Source organism: Prunus persica, chromosome G1 (genome assembly GCF_000346465.2).
Source record: "Prunus persica cultivar Lovell chromosome G1, Prunus_persica_NCBIv2, whole genome shotgun sequence".
Taxonomy (NCBI): Eukaryota; Viridiplantae; Streptophyta; class Magnoliopsida; order Rosales; family Rosaceae; genus Prunus; species Prunus persica.
Window position 1 is genome coordinate 29,626,800 of NC_034009.1, and position 26,430 is coordinate 29,653,229.

The following is a 26,430-nucleotide window of genomic DNA, read 5'->3' on the forward strand; positions in this document are numbered from 1 at the left end:
ACACTAGCAATTGAGAAGAGCGTTTACGTTGAGTAGAACTAAAATGGACGTCAGAAAAAGCCAACCACACATGGTTATGGATGTCAAATTTATAATTGTGATTATGATTCTTCATTGAATTTCATGTAATGATTTTTTTTCCAGCAAAAGAAAATTCAAAAGAAAAGATTTTAAAAAACCCAACAAATTCATTGTTATCAATAAACTCATAATTATCCCTTGGGGTCGTTTTCAGTCTTCACATTGCATAGCGTTTTGGACCCCACAATCCGTGTTCCTGGACCCTGAGTTGAGCTTCCTATGCACAGTTGAGATTGAGAGACTGGAAGTTACAAGAATCAAAGAGGTAGGCTGCAATTTTGGAGAGACGTTTCTGTTCAGCTATCATTGACGAAGTAAAGGTAAGGCCTTTTGGGATTTTAGCATTTGGGTTTTGTTTTCGTTGCCAATTTTTGGTGGTATAGCTGTTGCTGCTGCATTTGCTCACGTCAAAAGTTTGGACCTTTTAAGTGTTCACATTGGAGAAAGATTGTTGAGTGAATTTTGTACAATATCTTGAACTTTTGAGCTTAGGTGTCTGCGTTTCTGCTTGAAAACTTGCTCAGAGTCATCTCTCTGTTATGCTGAAAATCTGTTTGCTGACTTGGGTTTTGCTCTAAACGAGTTCAGTGATCGGGGATTTGCTCCCAGCAGAATATTGTGTTTGGTTGGTGAAGTTTGGTGATGGGGAATTTCAGTTTTGGAAGTTTGGAACTGTTGGTTGGATAAAGACTTGAAATTGGCCTATCATCTATGGGTTTTGCTCAAAATTTTGGCTTTTGTATGGAAAAAACTCCGGATTTTGTGAAAATTTGAAAATTTCATGATAGCTTGAAGATTGTGGTGTACGAGTTATATATGATATCCATCACTGGATTTGGTTCTAAATAGATGGCAACCACATCACCATCTCCAAACTCATCTCCGTCGGCTGTGCCACCAGCTTCTAATACTACTTCAACACCACCACCACAACCACCCTCAACTATTACACCATCTTCTCAGCCAAGTTTGGATTCACCAGAACCCTCCAACTCAACTACTCAATCTCCACCACCTGTTGTTCCATCAGCTCCTCCTCCAACCACACCAGCACCCCCTCCTAATTCATTCCCATCTGTAGCTACGCAATCACCTTCATCCAATGTACCTCCACCAACTTCTAATTCTCCAACCCCACCATCATCCAATGCACCTCCACCAACTTCTGATTCTCCACCCCCACCATCATCAAATCCACCAAAAAGTTCACCTTCCCCACCACCACCAACATCTGATCCACCTGCAAGTTCGCCTCCACCACCGCAATCCCGTCCACCTGCAAGTTCGCCTCCACCACCGCAATCCCGTCCACCAGTGAGTTCACCTCCACCACCATCATCAAAACCACCTGACAATTCACCTCCACCTCCGTCAAAGCCACCGGAAACTTCACCACCACCACCCCCATCATCAAAGCCACCTGAGAACTCTCCTCCACCTCCATCATCAAATCCCCCTGAAACTTCACCACCACCACCGTCATCAAAACCACCTGAGAAGTCACCTCCACCTCCATCATCAAATCCCCCTGAAACTTCACCACCTCCATCAAACCCGCCAGAGAACTCACCCCCACCTCCAGCATCCGTGCCACCCAAAAGTTCACCTCCACCACCAGCATCAGTACCTCCAACAAATGCACCCCCGCCTCCTGGGCTTACTCCTCCCATTCCACCCGGTTCTCAACCAACCCCTTCACCCCCAAATTCTCCTCCAAAGTCATCACCTCCACCACCCTTAAAAAGACTGGCACCACCTCCACCCTCGCATGCTTCTCCACCAGCACCTTCACAAATTCCAAGTCCACCAACCTCAAACACTTCCAGTCCTAATGCACCGCCAAGTTCAAATCCCACAGGTAGTGGGGGCATTGGTACTGGAGGTGTAGTGGCAATTGGTGTAGTGGTTGGGGTAGTAGTGCTTAGCCTCATTGGATTGGCTGTATGGTGCTTGAGGAGGCCAAGGAAAAAGATATCTGGAGAAGGTATGCTATGACATCTCTGGCTTCTTCCCCCAGATCAGGTAACTTATACCATACACAACACAAGTGATTTCTTATTATGCTATTTATTTAATTCCTTTAACCCTCCTGGTTTCTCATTGTTTTTGGCACTTCACATTCCTAAGGATGAACACTTCAAGTACCAGAACTTGTTTCTTTGAGCTTCCTAATTATACACATGCTTTATGTTCAATGTTTCTAAATTACAATAAGTTCAATATACTGTTTTAGGTATTTATTTAGCTTCATTAAAAATCAGGGTGTCGGTTTAATTGATTGGGTCATATAGACCATTGTAGATAGATGGTACTTTTTCTGTCCACAAAGTTGAGGCCATTGAAATGAAATAAGAAGGCTTTTGTAACTTGTTTCCAGATTCATCCTTCTTGAAGACACATTCTTCAGCTCCGTTTGTTGGAAGTCATTCTGGCAGTGATTTCATGAATTCTCCACCAGAACCAGCAGGATTAGGCAATTCAAGACCATGGTTTACTTTTGAAGAACTAGATAAGGCAACAAATGGATTTTCATCTCAGAATCTTTTGGGTGAAGGCGGATTTGGTTCTGTTTATAAGGGATGCCTACCAGATGGGAGAGAGGTGGCAGTAAAACAACTAAAGATTGGTGGGGGTCAGGGTGAGCGAGAATTCAAAGCTGAAGTTGAGATTATTAGTCGCATACACCACCGCCATTTGGTTTCTCTGGTGGGCTACTGCATTTCTGAGAACCGAAGGCTGCTTGTCTATGAATATGTCGCTAATGATACCCTTTATTTCCATCTTCATGGTAAATCTATAACCTAGCTTTCAAGATACAGTTAATGATAATGGTTGAGTATTCTCATGTTTTGCACCTTGCATTTTTCAGGGGAAGGTAGGCCAGTTCTGGAATGGGCAACACGAGTTAAGGTTGCTGCTGGTGCAGCTCGTGGGATTGCTTATCTACATGAAGACTGTAATTATCTACCCTTAGTTTCTGGCTGTTAATTTTCTTAATTTCTGGATTAAATAGTTTGAGGGTACTTCCATTTCTATAAAACATCAAAGTTTTTTAAACCTGTTTTATATAATTTATCCAGTAAAATGTTTTAAATTTTAGCTTTTATCACCTGATTGAAGTTATGACACCCTCATACTAGAGTTTGTTGGGTTACATAATTTTATCTGGAAAATTTTTGTTGACTAAATTTGTTTTATTTTCTTTAATGTCAGGCCATCCTCGAGTTATTCACCGCGATATAAAGTCTTCAAACATTCTTTTAGATAACAACTTTGAAGCTCGGGTACACATAATGTTAACTCAGAGTACATTTCAGTACTTCTCTATTTCAGTTAGATTGTAGCTCATGGTTTCCTCCATATACTTTACAGGTTTCAGATTTTGGACTTGCCAAATTAGCTCTTGATGCGAATACACATATTAGTACACGTGTCATGGGAACTTTTGGGTATGTCAGCAATATAGTGTTGGTCCATATGATATGCTTACCACTTATACCAGACCTATTCTTGAGGAGTCTTCTAGATTTTAAAAACGTACTTTTCATTTCAGATAATGTATTGATTCCGGTTCATTTTCAGATACGTGGCCCCTGAATATGCATCAAGTGGCAAATTGACTGAGAAATCTGATGTTTACTCTTACGGAGTTGTGCTTCTGGAGTTGATTACTGGACGGAAGCCTGTCGATACTTCACAACCCATGGGAGATGAGAGTCTAGTTGAATGGGTAAACTTAACAGCATCATCTTGCCATACTTAACATATCATAGTCCACACTGTTTATATTGCTTTTACTTCTTTTCAATAAGAAAATTTTGATATTTCCCATCTGATATTTTGAAGTCTCAATTTATTGAATTAGATCTTCATGGCTGAGGTCGTCAGTTATATACTATAGTCATTGGGCTCTGGTTCAAAACAAGTACAAATTTTGGTTGTGGTCTAAAATTATACGCTGATTAAGTCATGAAACAGATAGAGAAGACTAGAAACCCTTAAGCAACTCTGTTGCAAGTCAAGTACCCATTTTGTTTGTGGTCTAAAATCCTATGTTGATAAAATCATGAAATATGTAGAGAAGACCTGAAACCTTAAGTAACTGTACTTTTTTATCTGCCCCTCATATTTACATAAATGCATGAGAAAGATGTAAACCATTGATGCATAGGAGCCATATATGTGACAATGTATGTATAGAATGAAATAAACCTGTACAGTTAACCAAATGAATTTTCTGGGGTCAAAATCAAGCTTTTGTGACAAGGCAATTTATTTTCCAGGCTCGACCATTATTGAGTTATGCTCTTGATAATGAGGAGTTTGAAGGTGTGGTAGATCCAAGGCTCGGAAAGAACTACGTTGAAAGTGAAATGTTCAGAATGATTGAGATTGCTGCTGCTTGTGTGCGGCATTCATCTGCTAAGAGACCACGAATGGGACAGGTAATAAAAAGCTGAAATTATTTTCTTATGTGACTTATTCATTAAGCTGAAATCATCATTCTTTTGGTTCTTACTGCCCTCAGGTTGTTAGAGCTTTTGATAGTTTGGCTGTTTCCGATTTAACCAATGGAATGAGAGTGGGGGAAAGCGAGGCATTTAACTCGGCACAACAATCAGCTGAAATTAGATTGTTCCGGCGAATGGCATTTGGTAGTCAAAATTACAGTACAGATTTTTTTAGTCAAGATCCATAGTAAATATTGGGAGAGATATATTCACACTGAATTCCAAGGGTTTTGCCAAATTGAGCTAGATATGGATTGGCTCAGCTGGGAGGACCCTGATCTGTCTGAAACTGAAACTGACTGCATCAGGTTTAGATGTTATACAAGCTTCTGCACGGGTATTTTTTGCCCTTGTAAATTATTTAGCCCATGTATGATCTTGTTGCATCTACCAACATTTATGGTGGTGTTATAAAAGTATAATTCAATTTTGTTAACCATGGATGCTATTCTTCTCTCCCTGTTTCACAAATCCATGCGCTATAATTTATATGCAGAACTTTGCCAACATGTTAAAGATGTATTAATCCATTACAAGACTGAAGAAGACTAGCTATGAACAAAGATGTTAACAAAGTTTGGTACAATGTAAGCTTGAGACTTGCAAATATTTAATTAATTTGCAAGTCTTCTTTGAAAGGGAAAGGGAGCTTTCTTTGAAAGTCGAGCTCTGTGACACCTTTATAAGGAAACGCTTAAAGATATCAAAGAAATCTTCCACCAAAAATGTAGAAGCCAAGCAACAACAGCTTTTTATTATATTTTGGATAGCCCCTGTTAGAAGCAACAGTGATGGAAGGCATGACTCATATACAGCCTTTTTAGCAATCTGCCACATATCATTCCAATTGCTTCGCCCTTCCTATTACGTCCCGGGAAGAGAAGGAACTTATTCCTTAACAGCAGGGTCAGGGGTATGATTTCCTTAAACTGTTCTCTTTACCACCATCACCCCTTTCCTCCTGACTTTCCGAAGCCATGGAAGATTGTGGCATGGTTGCTGCAGATTGTGTGGTCATTTCATGTTGCTGTCAATGCTTGATCCTGCAAATCACCATCTTCATCTTGTTCAAGCTTCCTTGCAAGCTGATCAAAAAGACAAGAGACTACACCATGAAGAAGCTTCAGCAAAGAAAGAGGAAAGAGATTGTAGTGGAAAGTCAAGGAGAAATAGTACTAGATCCATTCAAGGATGACTTTGTAAGTATTCTTGGAGAGTCCATAAGGTCCATAGAGGCAGGCCATAGTTGCAGATGTTGCATGGAGGAGGTGGACAAGGTGCTGCAGGAGTTATCTCAGAGAGGAGAGTTTGGATTTGGAAGCTTTTGGGGTAGAAGAGAAATGGGTTGTTCCCCAATTCATCATTCAGCAGAAGATGATCAATTTGACAGTAGATTTGTGCAGTTTCAATTGATTGAAATGGTTGGCTCTGTCAGTCATTGATCATAAGTTAACCTAGCTAGCTAGCTGTTGAAATGGGTTGTTTAGATCTTTGTCAAATAGCCATGGATGGATCAACTTGTTGTGGCTTATTCATTTAGTTATGGTTACAGTTTCTGCAATTCATCAAACAGCCATGGATGGATGGATATGAAACATATTCAAGAAGGTGCAGGTTGTCAATTTCAGTACGTAAGTCCAATCCTTTTATTATAGAATATCTCACATATAGAATATCTTGACAGAAGCATGTCTAGTAAATGTCAAATAATTCTTTTGTCCATTTACTTTGAAATGTCACGCCTACGAGACCACACCATTGTCAACTTTCTTATGATTGGAACGTGGCGTATTTTAAGAAAAATGTTGTTTGAATCTCGAATCTTCACCTTAATTATGCCAACTCCAAATGATTGAAAAACTCATCACAGCCGACCCATGTTCTTTGTGGAAACAAAATGAAGGTAGTTGGTTAATTAAACTAATTAAATTAATTAATCCCTCAAAGGGTCTGTCCTCAGTTAATCTCTAGTGCTAACCGCATTAAATTTAATTAAAAACCAAAACCGAACCAAATCAACCCGTATTAAAATAGTAAAACAGAGGCTTTTAAGACCTAAATATGGTTGACAAACAACCCTAGTAAATAGCATACGCATTCATTTTCCCAATGCATAACCACGTAGTCAAACATTAATCAACTCTAGAAAAACGCGTTTTCAGTTTTAATCTACACAAGAAATTAATCCCGACGACATAGCTCGGTTTCTTTACCAACTTATTAATAAAAATACTATCGGCAATTCTCGAAAAAACAGTCTCTCAAACTTTGAACCGTTACAAATTTCCAAAGAGAAAAACCATAAAAAAACCCAATTAGCCCCACACCACAACTTTTCACAAGCCAATTACCACTCCGCAAAGTTTTTTTAAAAAAACTCAAAACTCCCAAAACACAATTGGTATCTTATTGATCCCTTGCTTCTTCTTCTTCTTCTTTGGCCATTACCAGAATGATGGCCGCGCTCGGCTCCGATCAGCTGAAGCAGCTGAAAGACATCTTCATGCGCTTCGATATGGACTCCGACGGCAGCCTCACCCAGCTCGAGCTCGCCGCCCTGCTCCGGTCCCTGGGCGTCAAGCCCACCGGTGACCAGCTCCACGTCCTCCTCGCCAACATGGACGCCAACGGAAACGGCACCGTCGAGTTCGACGAGCTCGTCACCGCCATCTTGCCCGACATGAACGCGGAGATCCTCATCAACCAGGAGCAGCTCACGGAGGTCTTCCGGTCGTTCGATCGCGACGGAAACGGCTACATCACCGCCGCCGAGCTCGCCGGATCCATGGCCAAAATGGGTCACCCGTTGACGTACAGAGAGCTCTCCGATATGATGCAAGAGGCCGACACGAACGGCGATGGCGTGATTAGCTTCAGCGAATTCGCGACGATCATGTCTCGGTCCGCCGCCGATTTTCTTGGGGTCTGATCAGGTGTGGCGCGGGTATGATCGTTTGTGGATGGTTTGACTTTTTATCGCTGACTTTTATGTTTTATTTATTTTTATTTTTCTATTGGTTTTGTGTTTGTTGGGTTGAGGGGCTTGTCTTGATAATATAGGATGGATTTGTTTTAGGAGAAGGAGAAGGAGGATCTGCACAGAAAAGGGGATAATACATATACTGATCAATTTTAATATTGAGACCTGCCCCTCAATCCCTTTAGTGAATTAAGATCAGAATTACCAATTAATTAATCAAAAACCCATCTTGTAAATTTTTGTATAAATAATAATGTCATGTTATTAGTAGTTCATGTTTAGGTCCATTTCAATTTCATACCATTTGGGTTGTAATTTGTGTATGAATTCTCTCTCAGGTTATGTTATGAACTTATGATTTGGTCATTTTCTATTCTTTTGTATGTGAACTTGGGTTCCATCCCATGCAATGCACATCAAATCAAAGTAGGGATTTTCTTTTTGAATGGAGGATGGGTTTGGTTGAGTTGGTAAGGATCGTTCTCTTCGCTATTCATGCCTAAATTATTGACAATCTCACTTGGTGAGTAATCTGTAAAAACCAAAAATAGGTATGTCATGACCCTAGGATGGGGTAGCCTCCTCTACCCTAAACTTGGAGCTCCAACTTGGAAAGTGATGAGTTTTTGTGTGTGTATAAACATATAGACAGAAATGGATAAAATATTACCCAAATTTCCAAGAGCAGAATTGATCAAAGATGAAAGGGAAAAGGAAAAATCATGAGAAAGGATCGAAATTTATTATTTAAAAAAAAACCTAACAATGAATGATTTCACTTTGTATTACATATAATTTGCCAATAAGAAGTAAACTAAGCATGGTCAGTAATGGCCATGACTCAAAATTTACATAAATTCTCTAAAAGCAACGACCCATCTAACATATGTTGTGCTTCTGTACACAGTCATCTAGCTACCGTACCCTCTCCCCAGGGCCCGCTCCTAGAACAAATTGAACCAAAAAATTTTGTTGTATGTATATGTATATGCATGTGCAACCCAATCATGTACAAAAGGCAGAGGTTACAAAAACTGGCAAGAGATTGATGAAGTGCATTCTCTGAGACCTACTGTACTGTACCAGTACCAAAGAACAAACTTTCAAAAATCACCTACGGTTACGTTGTCTATCTTTTGTACGGCTGGTCCTTGCTGCTAAGCGTGCTGTGAAACCCACGGTGGTTGGCCGCAAGGATCGCTGCCGCACCATATTACAAAATTCAGGGTCATTTGAGTGGCCCTCATACCTTATCCACTGTATCATTCTATGGTACATAGGGAAGAAGCGCATCTGAATTGATGAGTATGTGAAGTACGGGATTAGAGCTGAGATTGGCACGAAGAATGTGATGAGCCAGAAGGAAGGGGCGGGGGCAAGGGCTTCGACGAAGACCTTGTAGGCAGTGGTGGAGACTGAGGGCGACATGGCTCCAAATGCCAAGAGAAAAAGATACCATAATGCAACTGAGCCCCATATGAAAAGGTGCTGTATCAAGGTGAAGTAACTAATGGAAAGTGCCATCTGCAAGTTCACAACCCAAACGATGCATGTATACATTGTTGCTCCAAGAATGTCCCTCCCTACAGTTTTCCCTTCATTGTTGAAGGCCTGGTGTTCTAGCGCTTTCGTGCAGAAGAAGAAAATAATCACGGCAGTTGTAACACCATTCAGCATCCATCCGAGTATTCTACGCCAGCTGAAGAGAACATTTTGCACCCCTTCTTGGTATAACAGAGGAAACTGCACAACCAAACAGAATAAACAATAAATCCAAAAGATGCAAAAGCCAGGCTCAAAATTACGCATGTTAATCTGCACTTAATTTTGCACATTGCCCCGGTGAGCTTACCTTGAGACAAAACCGGGCAGATACATCCTGGTCAAAAACTCCCATAGCGACCACCGGAAATGATGAGAAGAATACATTGTACAGTGACAAAAACCAGTCATTGTATGCGGGCAGTCCAGAGAAGGATGTATGCGCCTCGTATAGGAAGAGAGTAAAACCAAATGCGATGTTCTTGTAGAAGAAGTAGCAAATCTGCAAGGAGAAATTTGTTAAAGTCAATTTACCATGACACAAGTTTTTGCTTGTGATAAATTAAATTTTTTTGTCACATTGTCGAGATTGCATTACCATTGATGAGATCCTTCTGTAACACCAATGCCCATGCACAAGCAGCAGACGCTCCAAATATCGAAATTGTGCAATGGCAATATCACTTGACATGACCGCCTGAATTGAATGATAAGCATGAAAAGTTCATGAGAATAAAAGCATAGAGAAAATGCAGGGAAACAAACAAATTATTCAGTAGAACATGTGGAAGAATCTGTAAAATACCTGCATTCCTTCAACACCGCTAATTCCAATCCCAATATCTGCTTCTTGGAGCATTCCCACATCATTGGCTCCATCACCAATAGCTAGTGTCGTTTTCCCGGTTCCAGATTTGACCAGTCTAGTGACCTGTTTCATTTCAACATTTAAAACAAATCAATTCTTAAATCTGATTATCTGAGCATGAAAAGGCAAGAATTCATCCTTATGAAGCTATTGAAATGAAAAGGAAAAACCCATGAGATTGTAATTTGTAAACACACCAGTGCCTTCTGTTTTGGTGATGAACGGCAGCAAATAACAGATGCACAGCCAATCGCAAGATCTAGAAACATTTTCTTCATATCATCCTCCAGAGCATAGGCAAGTGATTTTCCATCAATGATCAATGCAAGTGCCTCAGAGGCCCCGCCTGATGCTGTAAGCTGAGCCTTTCCCCTAGTTATCTGATGGAGAACGCTTCTTTTTGATGCCTAAAGATGAATCAGCAATATCCTATCAGCCTCATATGTACTCTGACTTCAAATGGTTTAAGATAGATTAATGTGTATGTACTCTATTAGGCTATTATGTTGTTCAAGAACACTGTTTTACTTCCTTATGTATCAAAGCTACAGATTTCATTTTCAATACATAAACTAACTCAACTATATGTATATAGTTTTACCATGGCGATGGCTTCCTTATCTCCTGTCTTTTCCAACGCTTGGATTTCAGGAGACTCCAAATTGATTATAATTTGCTTCATTCCTTGTCTAAGCAAGCTACAGGCAAACCTGCAGGTTAACAATTTCAGTCAGAGACCTTCGTTAGTAGGAAGGAAAAAAAAGGCCTCACCACAGTCCAAATAATTGATACCCAGAAATCATACCCAATGTTGATGGCAGTCTCCATCTTGTCTCCGGTCAAAACCCAAATCTTAATTCCTGCTTGGGCAAGCTTGTCAATGCAATCAGGAACCTAACCAAAAAAGAAAGAAAGAAAGAACATCACTTTGGAATTCAATACCATGTCTACAAAAAAGCTTCCATGTTATGCCATCAGTATTTGACTACACACCCCATTTTGGAGTTTGTCCTCAACAGCAGTTGCACCAAGAAGAATTAGATCTCTCTCAATCTTATCTGTTACTTCATCAATAAATGTTTCGCGATCTGCACTAATTGAATTCTTGGCCTTAACAAATTTTTCATTGAATTCTCTGTATTCATCTTCCTCAAGTTCACGATAGGCAAGTATCAAGGTCCTCAGCCCTGCATCAGCATACTCAGTTAAATGCTCCATGGTCTCTTCTTCAAACCCCGTACCATTTTTGACAAGCCTCTCAAACATGACACTGGACAGAAAATGAGCTACGCTGGTTAGAAAAGTGCTTTTAACTTGGCAACAGGGAAATTAGGAACAGATTCAAGTTTCGAGACAGTTAATACATACTTGTCAGCACCTTTACAAAGCAATAGTACTTTTCCTTCCTCATTTCTTATAATCACAGACATTCGCTTCCTTGTGCTGTTGAACTCTAAAACATTCAGAAGTGTATATGACCTGCAAAATAGAAGTTACTTGATGAATATAAAAGTGGATATTCCTGGTATAAAAGTGCATGTGAAATCAATGTGGAGGCATTAGGAATCGGGTATCCTGAACCTGATGAACCCACATCACACCAACGGAAACCAAAGAAGACTCTGGCATACATATTTCAAAGTCCTATTTATGAGAAAAACTAAGAAATAAACTAACCTCTCAACTTTCTTGCCAGACACTGGATCCAACTCTCGCAGTGATATGCTTGTTTGCGTCCTTTTGTAGAATTCAAAACCAAGTTCTCTTGCTGCAATCACAAATGCTGCTTCATCAGGAGATTCAGCCTCATACAAAACCTTCCCAGTATCTTCATCAACTTCCGGAATGGCTGTATGACAGATTGCTAATAAACTGAAAAACTTCTGGATGTATTCTGCATGTGGCTCATTAATCCAATTTCCATTCATAATCCTTTCATCTTTAAAATTGAAGCCTTTAATGGGTGGCTTTGTATCAGTAGAATCCTTGACATTGGCCTCTCTGTTTATACTTTCATGAACCAAGGGTGAACCATTTCGCCTACCCATAGCCCTCTCAACCTCTGTATAACCTCGGCCATAAGCTATCCCTGCCACAGAACACTTGACGAACTCCATTGAATTGCAAGTCAAAGTTCCAGTTTTATCTGAGAGAATTGTGTCAACTTGGCCGAGTTCCTCATTCAAGTTTGAGGTACGCGCATGTGCTGGTTTGTCAGCTTCCTCATAGTACATGTGAATATCTCGATTGATGAAGATGCTCTGAAGAACTTTCACAATTTCTATTGACACATACAAGGAGATGGGGATAAAGTTGCTATACAGCATCAGGGCAGTCAAAAAGTGGTAAACTGCTGCATATGGTGCTCTTTTAGCATCAAAGAAAATTGTAGAATCATCTGGCCTGAGATACCACCTTTTCATGATCCCATTGTTTAAGTCATCTTTGGTTGCAATCCCAAAGAAAATAGATCCAACCATTGCCATAGTAAATAAAATAAAGAACAAAAAGTAGATAATTTTATCCATCTTCTTCTCAATTCTGCTTCTTTTTGAAGGGGGATCTGTAGAATTTTGAATAACCTTTGTGTCGAGACCAGTGAAGATAACAACTCCATATATGTAGTCGGTATTTCGGAGTTTAGAGTCTCTGAGGAGAAGCTGTTGAGGAGAGAGGGGAAACTGTTGCTTTGCAAACTCCATAGTTCCAACAAATGAGTACAAATTTGCATTCGGGTCTTCACATTTAACAACCGCGTTAAAATCGCACAAGTTAGAGTCCTCATGTAAGGATGAAGTTACCTCCAATGCTTGTTTTAACTTTAAATTCGTCTCCCCGTCAAGGTTCATGGTCTCAACATAGCAGATTGCATCATCATAACTAGATGAAAGCAAGAGGAGGTCCGTTGGAAAGAATTCATCCTTTTCTACTTTCACTATATCTCCCACTCTCAGATTCTTCCAAGGAGTATAATCAAAAGCCCCGTTACCTTTATGTACTTTAACTTTTCTATTGTTCACCTCAATATCCTGAAAAATTATTCCAACTGTAAGATTATATAGCCCTGGGTGACAGTTTACATAAAGACCAAATGATATATAAACTACAAAACAGGTAAGATACACAGCACAGTCAAATAATTCCGATACAGAATATCTTGAAGAAAGTTTTTAAAATTTAGTTTGATCATCCTCCAAGTCACAGAGCAATCCTCAGTTAGTTATGGTAAGTCATTGAAAACTGTATCCTAATGTTTAATTTTACACATTCAATGAGGATTCTGAAGGGAAGAGGAAAATGAAAACAACGAAAATACAGAGCCAAACTGGGTAAGCAAAATAGTACCTGCTGTTTTCGACGCCAATCTTCGATACCCTCTTTAACCATGGTCGCCCCAATGACGATAATAAGAGGGATGATGGCACTGACAGCCGTGTATGGAGCCAGAGGAGTGAAGGCTAAAATTCCAATGACTAAAAAGTAGAAGTTGGCCACCCTCCTGAACTGCTCAAACAAAGATTTTGGCAAGAAAGTAGCAAGTGTATACTTTGTAGTACTGACATAATTGTCTCCATAATTGCGAATCTCAGCATCAAAACAATCTGGGTCATTGCAGTAAACCACTCTGGAAAATCCTGGTCCCCCAATCTGTGAATGTTCATCCCTCAAAGAAGATTTACCACAAGTGAAAGAATAGATCTTGCTGAAACGCAGCTTTCTCCTTCTGCCACCTCCCCTCATTCTCTCTCTGTCTATGTCCCTCTCACACTACTACAAGCTCAAGCTAACCCCAATACCAAGACCAACACAAACCCACCTATATAATTTTGAAAACAAGCCTAGTGAAAATAACAGGTAACAGCTACTGCAGCTCCTTGTAAAGCAATTCCTCACTGATAAATACAGCTTGGTTCTTCAAGGACAACAAAAACCCAGTTCCACAACCCCCCAAAAATTCACAAATATTAAACACAGACACCCAAACGAGGGGGGAAAATCCCAGTTTATAAGAACAGAACCCCAGGGAAAGCCCAACAAAAAAAAAAAGGTTTCTCAGCCAGAAGCTCAGAACCCCAGTAAAAGAAGAATAAAAAAATTTGGTATTAGACAGAGAAAGAATAATAAATGTATAGAATTTTGAGAGAAAAAGCTTGAAACAGATAAAACCAGAAAGGCTAACTCTTCAAGGGTAATATAAGCACAAAGGTTTCTATATTGTAATCCCAGTTTGTAATCTAGGCAACTTTGGCACCCAAAAGTGTGAACTTTGTCCCAGAAATCCAACACCAAGAATATGATGACAATAGAGTATGGAAGAAGCTGGTAAAATAGAGAAAAGGTTTACATGAATATCCGAGTATTTGAAATGGTCTCTACACATGAAGGCTTTGAACGAAGACTTGGATTGGATCTCGCATTTTGACTTATGTTAAGGACGCGCATTCCCTTTTGGGTTTGTTTATAGATTTCCAAATTCAACTGCTTTCCCAGGAAACAAAAGAAGAAGGAAAGGAATGTGTTTGAAATAGATGTTTTCGAAATTTAAAAAAAAAAAAAAAAAGGGGGCGATAGAGAAGGTCTAGAAGATTGATTTGATTAATGGGATTTTTTTTCTGGAAAAATTCAGTTTCGCGGGAAAGTTATGGGAGCTCATCAATGGTGCCTGTTAATGTCTCTCTGTCTCTCTGTCTCTCTGTCTCTCTTTCCCTCTCTATGTGAATTGGTCTTCCTTCTTGTCCCTCTCTCTCAGAAACTTCATTAGAAAAGTCCCCAAAATGAAATACATTAATTTTTCTGATGTAATGATTAATCAGAAGATAATTAATCTATTACATCAGTAAAGCATGAAGAAAGGGGAGAGAGAGAGAGAGAGAGAGAGAGAGAGAGAGAGAGAGAGAGAGGCATGAAAGGAAGACAAATTGGAAGGTTTGTGTCAAGCAAAAAAAAAACTTTCTGTTTCTTTTTTGCTTGACCAGAAATTTCCCACACTTCCCACCTTCATCAAATTGGAAACTGGAAAGTATATAATAAACTTTGAGCAAATTACTGGAAAATTGGGTTTTTTTTTCAAGTATATTTATTTTTTATTTTGGGTTTTTTTAATTAGTTGGAATAAATAAAAAAGGAAAGAAAACACAACAAAATTGATTTTTTTAAGGAATTTTGAGACACAAGTTAGGGCCAATGTGCGAAGTCATGACGGGGCATGGCAACGTGATCGACGGGTCAAACGCTCTTACAACCAAGCACTAATGTTCTCCTTCTAACATCACATGCACTTTTCCTTGTCTTTTTTTCTATTCCTGTTTTTTTCGAACTCTTGGCACTTTGTCTGATTCAAAGACTAAAAATAAAGCTTTTGGTTCGTCAATTCAGCAAAATAAATAAAAACATACAAAACATGTTTTTTGTTTTGATTCGAAGAGGGGTCGAGATTAATGGTATGTTTCTATTTCGTTTGAAGTTAATATCCCGTCATAAATCAAGCCATGGATAAGGAGGAATTTGGCATGTATAGTTTAGAAAGTAATTGTTACTTTATATTTATTAGTGTTTTAGTAGTATACGATTTTGCTCTTGCTTTCTAATCAATAGGGAGACAAAACAGTTTTTCAGGCAAATTGTACATTAAGACCACCTAAAATTACTCAATAAACAACCATTCTAAAATTTATGAATATCGTAAACTCACTTAATTGCGTTCAATGATACTTCACCAAGATATAAATTAATTTAAACAACCCAATCTAAAATTCCTGAATATTGTAAACTCACTTCATTGTGTTCAATGATACATCATCAAAACATAAATTAATTTAAACATATTCAGACAAATTAAGGTGAAAATTGGGATTGAGAAATTTTAGGGGAGATTACGAATCGAACAATCGAAAAGGAAATAACCAAACCAAATGGTAAGGAATCTAGAATGGTGAATAACAAAAGGTAAATCAAGTATTGAGACATTATATAGATGGGTACATGATGCATCATTTTCATAAGAAATTTATATAGCCACACAAAATCATACAAGATTAATGAAAATATACATATTTGGGAAATGACCCATAAAAAATGATTGAGGAATATGAAGATGCCAAATCGATTTGGCCTTGGGATAATATAAGCATGTTTTATGTTAATCTTGTTTAACAACCCATTTACCTAATTTTAGGACTATCAAATTATTCATAATTTCTTATCTCTTTATAGACACGTGTATTAAGGAGGTCGTGCACATGGAATATTTTTCCCACAAAATGGCAGCATGCATGAATTGGGAAAAGAGGCAAAGAAGCCGTCGCGAGCCCGTGAAAGAAACAAAGACACACCTAAAATAAATTAGCCGTAGCAAAAATCCCTTGTATTTCATCCAAAAGGACCGTGAATTCGATGCGTGTGCATGAATGTACATCTCTGTCAAAAATAGTCGTATTATATTTTGCCTAGGGCCACTTGGCCAGCAGCATCCACAGGAGAGCCTGCGGGGGGGCTCATTGTTCTTCAGCTTATTGACCAATCAGTGTGTGCCATTTTCATTGTAATTGTCATTCGTCATCCGTGATGTGGCTTATCAAATTTTTATTTATTTGTTAAATCATGTGGTTATTTGTTAGATCGTGATGTGGCTCATTGCTCGTTTCAAGCTAATTTATTTGTTTCCTCCATTCTTTATTAACTTAAGAAATGAGGATTCTTTTGTTTGGTTAGAGGTGTCCGTATGCGTATTCAAGACATCACATTGTTTCATTCAATGATTCGAGATCATGTTGTTTACCCTTCCATTATATGTCTTCCAATTCTCAATAAAAAAAAACTTATTTAACTAGCAAAAAGTTGTTAATTACGTACCACATCCAAGTGTCAACTCGATTGTTAAGTTTTTATTTTATTTTATTTTTTATACGGTAAACAGTTCTTCATTTTGTTTTACATGCTCGTACAATAGTTTATTTATCTATTTAAAATTAATGATAATTGATAGGTTCTCAAAATCTATTATTATAATAGCACAAATGACTTTCCTTTAATCCAAAGTTTGACATTGAGCAAAATTTTTCCATATGTGACCACAAAATTAACATGCATATTATACAATTTGGAGATAATCACAATGGGAGCCAAAAAGTTCGTTTACAACCAAACACATCCGTCCATTTCTTCCAACAACCATGCATTATGCAGATACACGTAAGAAATTAATAGGATATAAGAAAAGCTGACCATGCTACAAAATCTCATCCTTGACGTTGATATCTTTTTAATAATAAAGGAAAAATAAAATAAAATTTACCCAAAGCAAATCATGCAAAATTGCCTTACCTGAAATGGTCAGTTTCTAACAGCTATTGTCTGAACCCAATCGGAGGGATGCGTATGTAATATTTTTAAGACCCAATCATCATCTGCGTTGACTAGTCAACATATGGCTCTATTGTTATTAGTTGTGCACATAGACATGGCCACACAGTGGAATGAGGTATAAAGGAAAAGGAAAAGGAAAAAAAAATCTTCAAAGGTATCATTGCTAACGTGTCCCGACGAACACTCATATAGTGACACGTTTTTGGCACGACTTGGAAAAAGGGGGGCAGTGACCAATCAATCACACGCGCGCGCTCTCTCTCTCTCTCTCTCACGAGCCAAAATGAGAAAACGGAGTCACAAAATACTTTCACTTTTATAAAAAGTCAAAATTTTTCTCAAAAAAACAGAAAAATCTTTTAATTTTCAAACCAAAGACATGCAAATATAAAAGGTTCTTTAAGAAATTCAAAAATAAATAAGGGCATTTTTGTCCATTTTGACTACTTTTACAAATATTTCTCTCTCCTTTAGTCATTTTCAAAATATTCCAAGAAAATACACATGCAGAGACAAATACATACATACATTTTACATTCTACTCTCTTTTATTCAGCAACATCATATTCTTAGAATATCCTAAATCTATAGGCCCCCCAATACTAAATCAATTTGAAGTGTAACAACTTAAAAGCTAAGGTCAACTTAGTACTTCTCTTCGAAGATAGATTTTTCAAAATTGAAAATAAAAAACTTGATACTACAGAAACAACTCAAAATATAGATTGTCAATATTTGCGTGCTTTTAATATATATGATCAATTTCCTGTATACATGCTATACGTATGTACGTACGTGTTTGACAAGTGAACGGCTTCATCTACCACATATCTACAAATTAAACCATAAAAATGTCAACTTGTCAATGGGGGTATATTGGAAAAGTAGATATCTTGAACTTGTTTTGCAAGAAAAATTCCAAGATGAGTTTGTGTCAATTGGTCTCAAAGTCAAGTCCCATATTGAGTATGGAATCATCCATTACCATTCTCACGGTCAAGGTGGTATGGTCAATGAAGTCACCCACCCAATTGGGAATTTGGTAGGACTTAGGACCCTATGGAAATTTCCTTGTAATTAAGTTGCAATGACTTGGGAATTTATTTATTTATTTAGCCCCGTTTTTTGTCTTTTCTATATTTATTATGCCTGGCTAGCATGGAATATTCATAATAAATAATAGTAATAATAATAATAATAATATAAGCTTCAAGAAATGTAACGTGGAGGAGGAGGAGTGATGAGTTGAAACCCTAATTCAACCTAGTTATTTCTTAATTGCATTGAATTTTGTATGATATGGTGAAGTGGTCAGGGAGGGAGGGCCGCGCGGCTCTTGGTGGGTTGGGTCAGTTGGCTGCTGGCCGCGCAACCCTGGCTGCATGGGTTATGTTCCTCTTCTTATGCTCTTCACACCAACTTATATATGTATTTTAAATAAAGTTTTTTTTTTTTTTTTGGTCTTCTTGATTGAATCAATCATACAGATATAAATTGTTAGTTGTAGGGCAGGTGGTTGGCTTATTGTCGTGCTCCAGAATCCAGATCAATTAGTAGTTGCAGTTATATTTTGAAAAACTGTTATTGTTCTCTCGAACAAGTTGAGTGGAATTTTTAAAAGAAGATATTGAATTGATGTGAAGAATGAAGAAGCTTCTCAACTTGTTATGTGCTCAATGCTCATGTTGTTTAACTTTAATATGTATATGTGGTTGGCAGCCTTTGCGTGCCCCCCTCCCTAACTGGCTATCCTATCCCTCTCTAGATAAAGAGAGGAGAAGACTTTTTACAAGGTTTGGACTTTAGTATAGGAAGACATTGTTACGATCAATTAGGGGGCCCCTATCACAAAACCAAATTATGCTCTCAAATCAATTAGGTAAACGTGAATTACGTAAATTAGTTAGAGCAGTAAATATGTCTATTTGTACACAATTTTGAATTCATCTTTTCGTAAATTAAATTAATTAGAGTAGTTTAAACTATCGTTTATTCACTTAACATAAATTAAGTGCTAATAATTTCATTAACTATGCGGTTAATTGAGTACAAATTTGGATCAAGGTCCAGGGTCCCAACAAAAATGTTACACTCTTCCAATCCATGTATAACGCCCAGAAAAGAAAATAGGAAGTGTCAATGTCGTGATACATATGGATCACCAATTAAAGAAAATGTTGAAACGCCAAATGTAATAGTAATAGTCATGTTGAAATGGACTTCCATTAAGGTGACCTACCAACCCGCAAATGCCTTGCGTCTTTGTGGATAGAGTTAGCGTTACATGTAAACACCAACCATGGAAATAATTGGCAATTTCCGTACATGGTACCGCTCTAGAATTTGAACAAGTGTAGCAATACTAGAGGCCAACATTTTAATAATTTATATTTAATATATATCGTTACACCATCGGCACAAGCACGATTTAAATAATCATATTATATATATAAAAATGTTTGTATCATGTAAGTAAGGGGGAGTTGACAATGGATGAGATATAATTGAGGAAGTGGTTAATTATACAAATGGAGGGAAGCCAAAGTAGTCAGTTGAAGGTTGCTTTCTTAAATGTAATTTAAAATTGTACAGATCATTGATTTTGTATCCTTTATTTCATGATTGATTGTAATGGATCCTCAACTCCTTGTAGTATTGATTTGTAAACTTGTGAGCAAAAACATTTTGGTTGGGTTTTATTAAATTTTGTACTCGCAAGTTGTGAAAGTGAAGATTTTCTGCTACAAATATCATCATATAATACTGAAATTATGATTGCCAAAAGTTTGCATCTTTTATGTTTGTTGTTTACACAGTCATTCACTATTAAAATACTCAAATAGGCAAAGGTGTCTACTTTAGTGGAAAAATGACTTGATTTGTAGACTAGTGATCTTTAAGTTCGAATCTCCATGACACCGTGATAGTATGTGTGAGAAAATCTCCATCCTCGTGTAGTTTAAACTATCGTTTGTTCTAAAAACAACACCCAAATAAAGTCTTCAAAAGAAACTTATTTTTAAGCTGTTACATGGACTGAGCTGAATCTAACTCTGTTCATGACGGGTTTTAGTTGGATGTGCGCTCCCTTTCTAATTGAATTAGGGTCATAAAAATCATAACAATGTAGCAACTCTGAAGCAAGAGATTGGATTTTTTTTTTATTGGTGAGAAATTAGTGTCCAAAAAGCATTAAGCCCACCCCAATCTACATTGGCTTATATCCAGTTTTCGGTCCAAAAGGCACTAGGCACCAATATTTGTTTGAGCCCAAAATGACCGAGTTTGTGTACCCAGTGAGGCAACTCAACTCAATTTGGTGGTTCTGTTCTGCTCTATCAGAAAAAAAAGAAAAAAGTTTCTGATTCCATGATTTTCCAGTTTAGCAATCTGATCTTTGACAAAGACCACATCCTTCTTCACTCAGAGCCTCACTGTCAAGAACCCTCCAAAATCCACTTCTCAATTCAAAGGTAAGCCTCTTCCTCTTCCTCTTCTGTCTCTCCCGCGCTCTCTCTTCACCGGTAGAAATGCAGAACACATATTTTAGCTCAAGTATGTACTCTGTTAGAACTCAAGGGTCTCTTTCTTATTCCTTCAATGACTATTCTTACTTACTAAATGAAAGATTTGACAGAAACCCAATTCATTCATCAACATTATCATCATCAAAATCATGTTGTTGTACTTGTTGTGCATTGTCAACTCATAGAGTGCCCATAAACCCTTGTTACTTGTATGGGTTGAGGCAATCCACCCTGCTTCAATGGTCAGCTTGCAGAAGGTTGATCTTGGGCCGCAGGGACCGGTACAATTACCGGGTTCAGGAACAGAGTCCTGACTGGGGTTGTTATGAGCGCCCTTGCTCCCTTATGGAGAGGAATGTTTATAGTAGACGTGGTAGAAGAAGAAAAGGAAGATGTTGTAGGGCTGATGGGGAAGGAGAGGGTGAACTTTACAATTCGGGTGATCTCGATGATGCCGAGGCTATGCTCAGTTTGTTGAGTGAGGAAGTGGGCGAGGAGTGTTTTCGTAGAGAGAGAAATGGGTTTTCATTTAAGATAGTAGAACTGGAGGGTAGGAGGCGTTTGAGTGGTAGAGAGAGAAGTTCATCTAAGAGAGTAGAAGAAGAGAGTAGGGGGAGTTTGAGTGGTAGTGAGAGAAAAGTGAATTCATCGAAGAGAGTAGAAGAGGAGAGTAGGAGGAGTTTGAGTGGTAGAGAGAGAAATGCGATTTCATCTAAGAAAGTAGAAGCAGAGAAGAGGAGTTTTGGTGGTAGAGAGAAAAATGGGAGTTCATCAAAGGGAGTGCAAGTGGAGATTGAAGGAAACAATAGTAGTGAGTGTAACAGTGGGAAGAAGAAAAATGATGGTAGGTTGAGTTCTTCGGAGAGTAATTCGAAGCGCCAATTTGAATCGGCCACAATTGATTTGAGTGAAGGAGATTCTAGACAGAAAGAAGAGAGGGGAATGTTTTTGAGAAGTGAAAATCTTAGGGGAAGGAAAGGGGGTTCTAGTTCATCTTATTACTCCTTTTCATCTTCAGGCGATTTTGAGATAGATTTTCAGGATAAGCATGGCCTCCTTGAGGAACCAGCTTCAAGTGTGTACAAGGATTCAGAATGTGATAGATTTGATGAGCAGGTCAGTGAAGAGTACAGGAAGCATAGAGATGATTCTGATGGAAATGGAGAAATAACAAGACAAACAAATACTGCAGTTGAGGGTGGTGTTACATGGGATTGGAGGAAGAAGACAGAAAAGAAGCTAACAGAAGTAGTGGCTGAAGAAACACAGGCTGATTGGAAATCCTCAGAAATGCATTCAAGAGTGATGAAGACCAAGCAACATGAGTTAGGAAAGGCCTCTGGATCCCACAAGCAATTTGATGATGAGCAAGAGACTTCATATTTGACCAAGGCAACAAAAGAACAATACAGTCAAACAGAGAACCAAGTTGGTGGTGTGCCTGAATCTAGAAGAAAATTCCAAGAACACAATGAAATATCAGAGATTTGTAGAAATTCTGTTGAAACAACTTCCTGGTCCCAGAAGAGACCCACGCAAAGGGAAAACCTAGGGATAGCTACAAACTTAGTGCAGGAAACAAAAGATGAACATTACAAGACAGCTGGCAATATCAATAAAAAAGAAGATTTAAACAGAGACAACCAAAAGCTCTCAAGAGTTTCGCAAGTTCGAGTTGCTGACGCTGAAAGGACGTCCAATTGGCAGGGGCAGTCTGATACAAGAGGGATTTACCAGGAAGAAAACACAAATGTGTTGCTGAGTTCAGTAAATCAGATAGAAGTGCAACACCACCAAATAGACCAGCAGATCATTGGATGTGTCAACTTGGGAAGAAAGCCCCAACAAGTCACTGACATATCAGAAATTTGTGACAGTGGTGTTGAAACGGCCAACATTATTCAACCTGAAATTAGAATTAAGAATCAGGCAGAGCGTTCAAACTTGGTTCCTGCTTCAAGTGGAGAGTCGTCAGAGCCATACTCAGGAATGGATGAGAAAGCATTTCAGAGGATTCAATCCAGAAAAGGAACTGATGATGTTACTGAAATGCCACTGGTCCGTGCTAGTAATAAAGAGAGAAATACCAATGCTCAAAGAATCTCTAAGAAGAGAACTATCAATCAAGGAAGTGATATAGCATCAGCTGCTACATCATTTGAGGAAACAAGACAGAGAAATAATGAAACTGATGAAACGCTCATGCAAGTTAAACCCAGAAAGGAGGCCCAAAGTTCTACTGGATTATCTAATTTTTATGAAAAGGACTCAGAAGGAGCCTCTAGTTTCCAAGCATCTTTGAGTACGGTTTCCCAAGCTAGAATACAACCTGATGATGTTGTGGGGAATAAGAGAAGCCCACAGGCAATGCTATTGCCTCCCCCTTCTCAATTGATAGCTAGAGGATCGCTGCACATTGAGTCAACAAGTGGGATGGCAACTCAGGAGGTTTCCGGAGAAATTTCAGAAAGTGGTTCTCCAGCCTTGTGTACTCATTCAGGGAAACAAACTTCAGCTTTGCACCAAGAATCACACACTGGAAGTGGAAATGCCGAGACAGAAGCGGAAATTGAATACCTCATTCCTGAAGATGCTTTGGGTTCAGCTTATCGTTTGGAGAAATCATCTTCACAGTTTCTGGGGGATTTCATTGAGAGTGTGAGGTATGGCGTATCAACTTCTGAAAACCAGAATGAGACAGTTTCTGAACCAAGATTAGTATATGGGGGCGAGGAGGAGGGGCAAAGTACTTCGGCTTTGCTCCAAGAATCAGGCAGTGGAAATGGAAACCCTGGGACTCCAGGGGAGATTTTATACCTCATTAATCCAGAAGATGCTTTAAATTCAGCTCATCGTTTGGAGAAATCATCTTCACAGTTTGTTGGGGAGTTTTCTGAGAAAGTGAGGCATGAAGTCTCAACTTCTAAAAATCAGAATGTGAATACAGTTTCTGAAGAAAAATTGGTGCATGGAGATGAGAAGTATGGGCAAAGGAATTCAAGTCAAAATGGATCTCAAGACTTGCAGAAGAAGAAGAATGACTCAAGGCGTTCATCTGGAGGTTCTGGAACCAAGGGGCCTTCAGATGAGATGTGGGATGTAACAGACCCATCTGTTCTTAGAACCCCCATGGCAGAAAAATCAGAGGTCACTACAAGTGGGAATGCCATTGTCAAGAGAACTGGCAGGTCTGTATGGAATATTGTTGCAGATATATTAAGGCTGAAGTGGAGTTCGAATGCTGAAACCCCTCGTTCTGCTGGGAAATCAGGTGGAAGGATTTCATCAAATGAATCTGCAAGTAGTGAGGCATGGTTTTCTGGCCGTGAGCCTGAAGACAACAATGAAAAGAACGCAAAAGGGGATCAAGACATGCAACCAGAACCCACCTCTGATCAGCTGCAACCAGGTAAATCATTTTCTCAAAGTGAAGGAGGAGTGTCTGGCATAATGAGAACCAAGGACAAGGTAAGATATTCTGAAGCAGGTACGCCATCGTCTCCCATTAAAGACGACAGTGGGCTGACATCAACAGCCGCTTCCGTGTCTTCTGGTGAGGAAACTTTGGGTTCAAAAGAGAATCAAAAGAGTTCTCAAGGTTCTTCTTCTGGTATTAAAAAAGTGGAATCATCGCAACCACTAATTGCAAGTGGTATATGGTCTCCTGTTTTGGAAGAAATTTCAAATCCAGGTATCACTGTGTCTGCAAGTGGTTCAACGAAGCACATGGACCAATTTGGTAGTCAAAAGTTAAATGAAGTATCGGACAATGTGCAAATGGGTGGGGAATTGAAACAAAGGAAGCTTCAGAGGAATAAGCAAGTCCTGAGAGACAGATTTGATGAATGGGAAGACGCGTATACGCTTGAAATTGAACAGAGAAAAACTGATGAAATGTTTATGAGAGAAGCACTGCTCGAAGCTAAGAAGGCTGCTGATACTTGGGAGGTGCCTGTTGGGGCCGTACTGGTACAACATGGGAAGATTATTGCACGTGGATGTAACCTGTGAGTTTTATGAGCTTATATGTATGCTTTATAATTAAATGTTTTCTTCTGGATATTTACACTGATGTGTTCATTAGAGTGGAAGAATTACGGGATTCAACAGCCCACGCAGAGATGATATGCATACGAGAGGCTTCAAACCTTCTTCGGACATGGAGGCTTGCGGTAATTTTTCTATTATTTAGTAATTAGTATCCACTTTTATTCCAATATACATATATGCATGTACGTCTGTATATTCATTCTGATGATTTCCTGCTGTTCTTTTTTATTTTGAGCAACTGTGACTAGTTCTGATTGGATCTATTCTACAATCATGTTTTTTCTCCCTCCCGCTTAAATCAATTATAGAAAACGTGGAAGTGATTGTGTTGGAATTATTTTGTATATAATTCAAGTTACTGCTTCCTGATAAATGAAGCAATGTCATAGCACCTTGTCTTGACTTAAATTTTGTTTTCCGAACTCATAGGATAGTACACTATATGTAACCCTTGAACCATGCCCTATGTGTGCTGGAGCAATACTCCAAGCGAGAATCGACACTGTTGTGTGGGGAGCTCCCAATAAGCTTCTTGGAGCTGATGGCAGCTGGATAAGGTATGCAAATTTTGTACTTCTTCATAGGTCATAGCCTGTTCTTTGTCCTAGATATATCTGATATTAGTGTTATTCATCTTTAAGCTTTATCAGAGGCTGGCATTTGTTCTTCAATTGTTCCATCGAAACGACTTTTACATATACCACATTTTAAGATGAAATAGTGCCTTATCTGGTCAACATGTAAACAATACTTGCAGACTTTTTCCGGATGGGAGGGGAGGAAACGGCTCGGAACAGTCAGACAAGCCAGCTGCTCCCGTCCACCCATTCCACCCGAAGATGAACATCCGACGAGGTGTGTTGGCATCAGAGTGTGCAGATATAATGAAGCAGTTCTTCCAGCTGAGAAGAAAAAAGAAAGAAAAGCAAGCAGACCTGCCAGCACCGCCCGCACGTCAGCCTGTTTCTCACCATCCATCAAAGTTACTTACAAAGATGCATGACATCTTCCATATAATGTTCTGTTTGTGATGGATAGTTCAAAACCGACAATTTGATCATAAATGTACAAATCTCTATTGAAGTTTTGTCCGTCCCGTAGATAAAATTGTTCTCTCTTATACTCTCATGAGCGTACGCACGTTCTCACAAAGCCCATTTCTTAATCCCTGCCGCAGGGTTGAAACTATACCTTTTCTTATGGGTTTTCTGGTTTCAGCCAAGATAATCATAGAACAGCATTCGTATGCGTCATTAAAGCCCATTTGTAGTCCAAACTCTTCGCACAACTATAACATTCATAATGTCTAAGAATTCATATGAATAGTAACTTCACTTGAGTTTAATAAAATGATCATGTTGCTAATATGAAGGTCTATATATGGCACCCTAACTATAAAATTTCGCTAATGTTTGAAGGGGATGACTATTGATTTTTGTTTCGGAAGAAAAATGACTATTGATCTGTTTGGGTGATTCAGTGGAGTTGGGTTCTGCTCTAGCTTTT

General features: G+C 38.8%; 5 protein-coding genes across 5 annotated transcripts; 4 read left to right on the top strand and 1 right to left on the bottom strand.

Moving 5' to 3' along the window:
- LOC18790158 (proline-rich receptor-like protein kinase PERK9) lies at nucleotides 239-5,028 on the top strand. The gene is given in 9 exon segments (XM_020564423.1): nucleotides 239-2,071; nucleotides 2,074-2,103; nucleotides 2,459-2,869; nucleotides 2,951-3,037; nucleotides 3,295-3,365; nucleotides 3,454-3,530; nucleotides 3,664-3,811; nucleotides 4,365-4,526; nucleotides 4,610-5,028. Coding segments are annotated over 9 exon segments (2,298 nt in total). The 5' UTR covers nucleotides 239-930; the 3' UTR covers nucleotides 4,781-5,028.
- On the top strand, nucleotides 5,112-6,395 carry LOC18791601. Its single transcript, XM_007223599.2, has one exon. The coding sequence runs from the start codon at nucleotides 5,570-5,572 to the stop codon at nucleotides 6,032-6,034; it is 465 nt and encodes a 154-aa protein (XP_007223661.1). The 5' UTR covers nucleotides 5,112-5,569; the 3' UTR covers nucleotides 6,035-6,395.
- Nucleotides 6,868-7,938, top strand: LOC18790086 (probable calcium-binding protein CML16). Its single transcript, XM_007223578.2, has 2 exons — nucleotides 6,868-7,536; nucleotides 7,669-7,938. The coding sequence occupies exon 1, from the start codon at nucleotides 7,045-7,047 to the stop codon at nucleotides 7,519-7,521; it is 477 nt and encodes a 158-aa protein (XP_007223640.1). The 5' UTR covers nucleotides 6,868-7,044; the 3' UTR covers nucleotides 7,522-7,536; nucleotides 7,669-7,938.
- Nucleotides 8,293-15,124, bottom strand: LOC18790067 (putative phospholipid-transporting ATPase 9). The gene is made up of 11 exons (XM_007225377.2): nucleotides 13,328-15,124; nucleotides 11,660-13,011; nucleotides 11,351-11,461; nucleotides 10,976-11,252; nucleotides 10,788-10,876; nucleotides 10,584-10,692; nucleotides 10,180-10,389; nucleotides 9,920-10,045; nucleotides 9,713-9,811; nucleotides 9,425-9,616; nucleotides 8,293-9,315 (listed from the first exon to the last, which is right to left on the bottom strand). Exons 1-11 carry the CDS (start codon nucleotides 13,721-13,723, stop codon nucleotides 8,683-8,685), a joined length of 3,594 nt encoding a protein of 1,197 aa, XP_007225439.1. The 5' UTR covers nucleotides 13,724-15,124; the 3' UTR covers nucleotides 8,293-8,682.
- LOC18791830 (tRNA(adenine(34)) deaminase, chloroplastic) lies at nucleotides 20,629-26,046 on the top strand. Its single transcript, XM_007225409.2, has 4 exons — nucleotides 20,629-24,881; nucleotides 24,959-25,046; nucleotides 25,354-25,481; nucleotides 25,682-26,046. The coding sequence occupies exons 1-4, from the start codon at nucleotides 20,878-20,880 to the stop codon at nucleotides 25,953-25,955; spliced, it is 4,494 nt and encodes a 1,497-aa protein (XP_007225471.1). The 5' UTR covers nucleotides 20,629-20,877; the 3' UTR covers nucleotides 25,956-26,046.

What these genes read in the sequence shown, in the direction of transcription:
- LOC18791830 (XM_007225409.2), top strand. Translation starts at nt 20,878, where the DNA reads ATGCAGAACACATATTTTAGCTCAAGTATGTACTCTGTTAGAACTCAA. An exon ending in ATTGCACGTGGATGTAACCT is followed by an intron (nt 24,882 to 24,958) that starts GTGAGTTTTATG and finishes TGTGTTCATTAG; the next exon opens with AGTGGAAGAATTACGGGATT. An exon ending in TTCGGACATGGAGGCTTGCG is followed by an intron (nt 25,047 to 25,353) that starts GTAATTTTTCTA and finishes CCGAACTCATAG; the next exon opens with GATAGTACACTATATGTAAC.
- LOC18790067 (XM_007225377.2), bottom strand. Translation starts at nt 13,723, where the DNA reads ATGAGGGGAGGTGGCAGAAGGAGAAAGCTGCGTTTCAGCAAGATCTAT. An exon ending in ATAAGGAAGCCATCGCCATG is followed by an intron (nt 10,390 to 10,583) that starts GTAAAACTATAT and finishes ATTCATCTTTAG; the next exon opens with GCATCAAAAAGAAGCGTTCT. An exon ending in CACCAAAACAGAAGGCACTG is followed by an intron (nt 10,046 to 10,179) that starts GTGTGTTTACAA and finishes GAAATGAAACAG; the next exon opens with GTCACTAGACTGGTCAAATC.
- LOC18791601 (XM_007223599.2), top strand. Translation starts at nt 5,570, where the DNA reads ATGGAAGATTGTGGCATGGTTGCTGCAGATTGTGTGGTCATTTCATGT.
- LOC18790086 (XM_007223578.2), top strand. Translation starts at nt 7,045, where the DNA reads ATGATGGCCGCGCTCGGCTCCGATCAGCTGAAGCAGCTGAAAGACATC.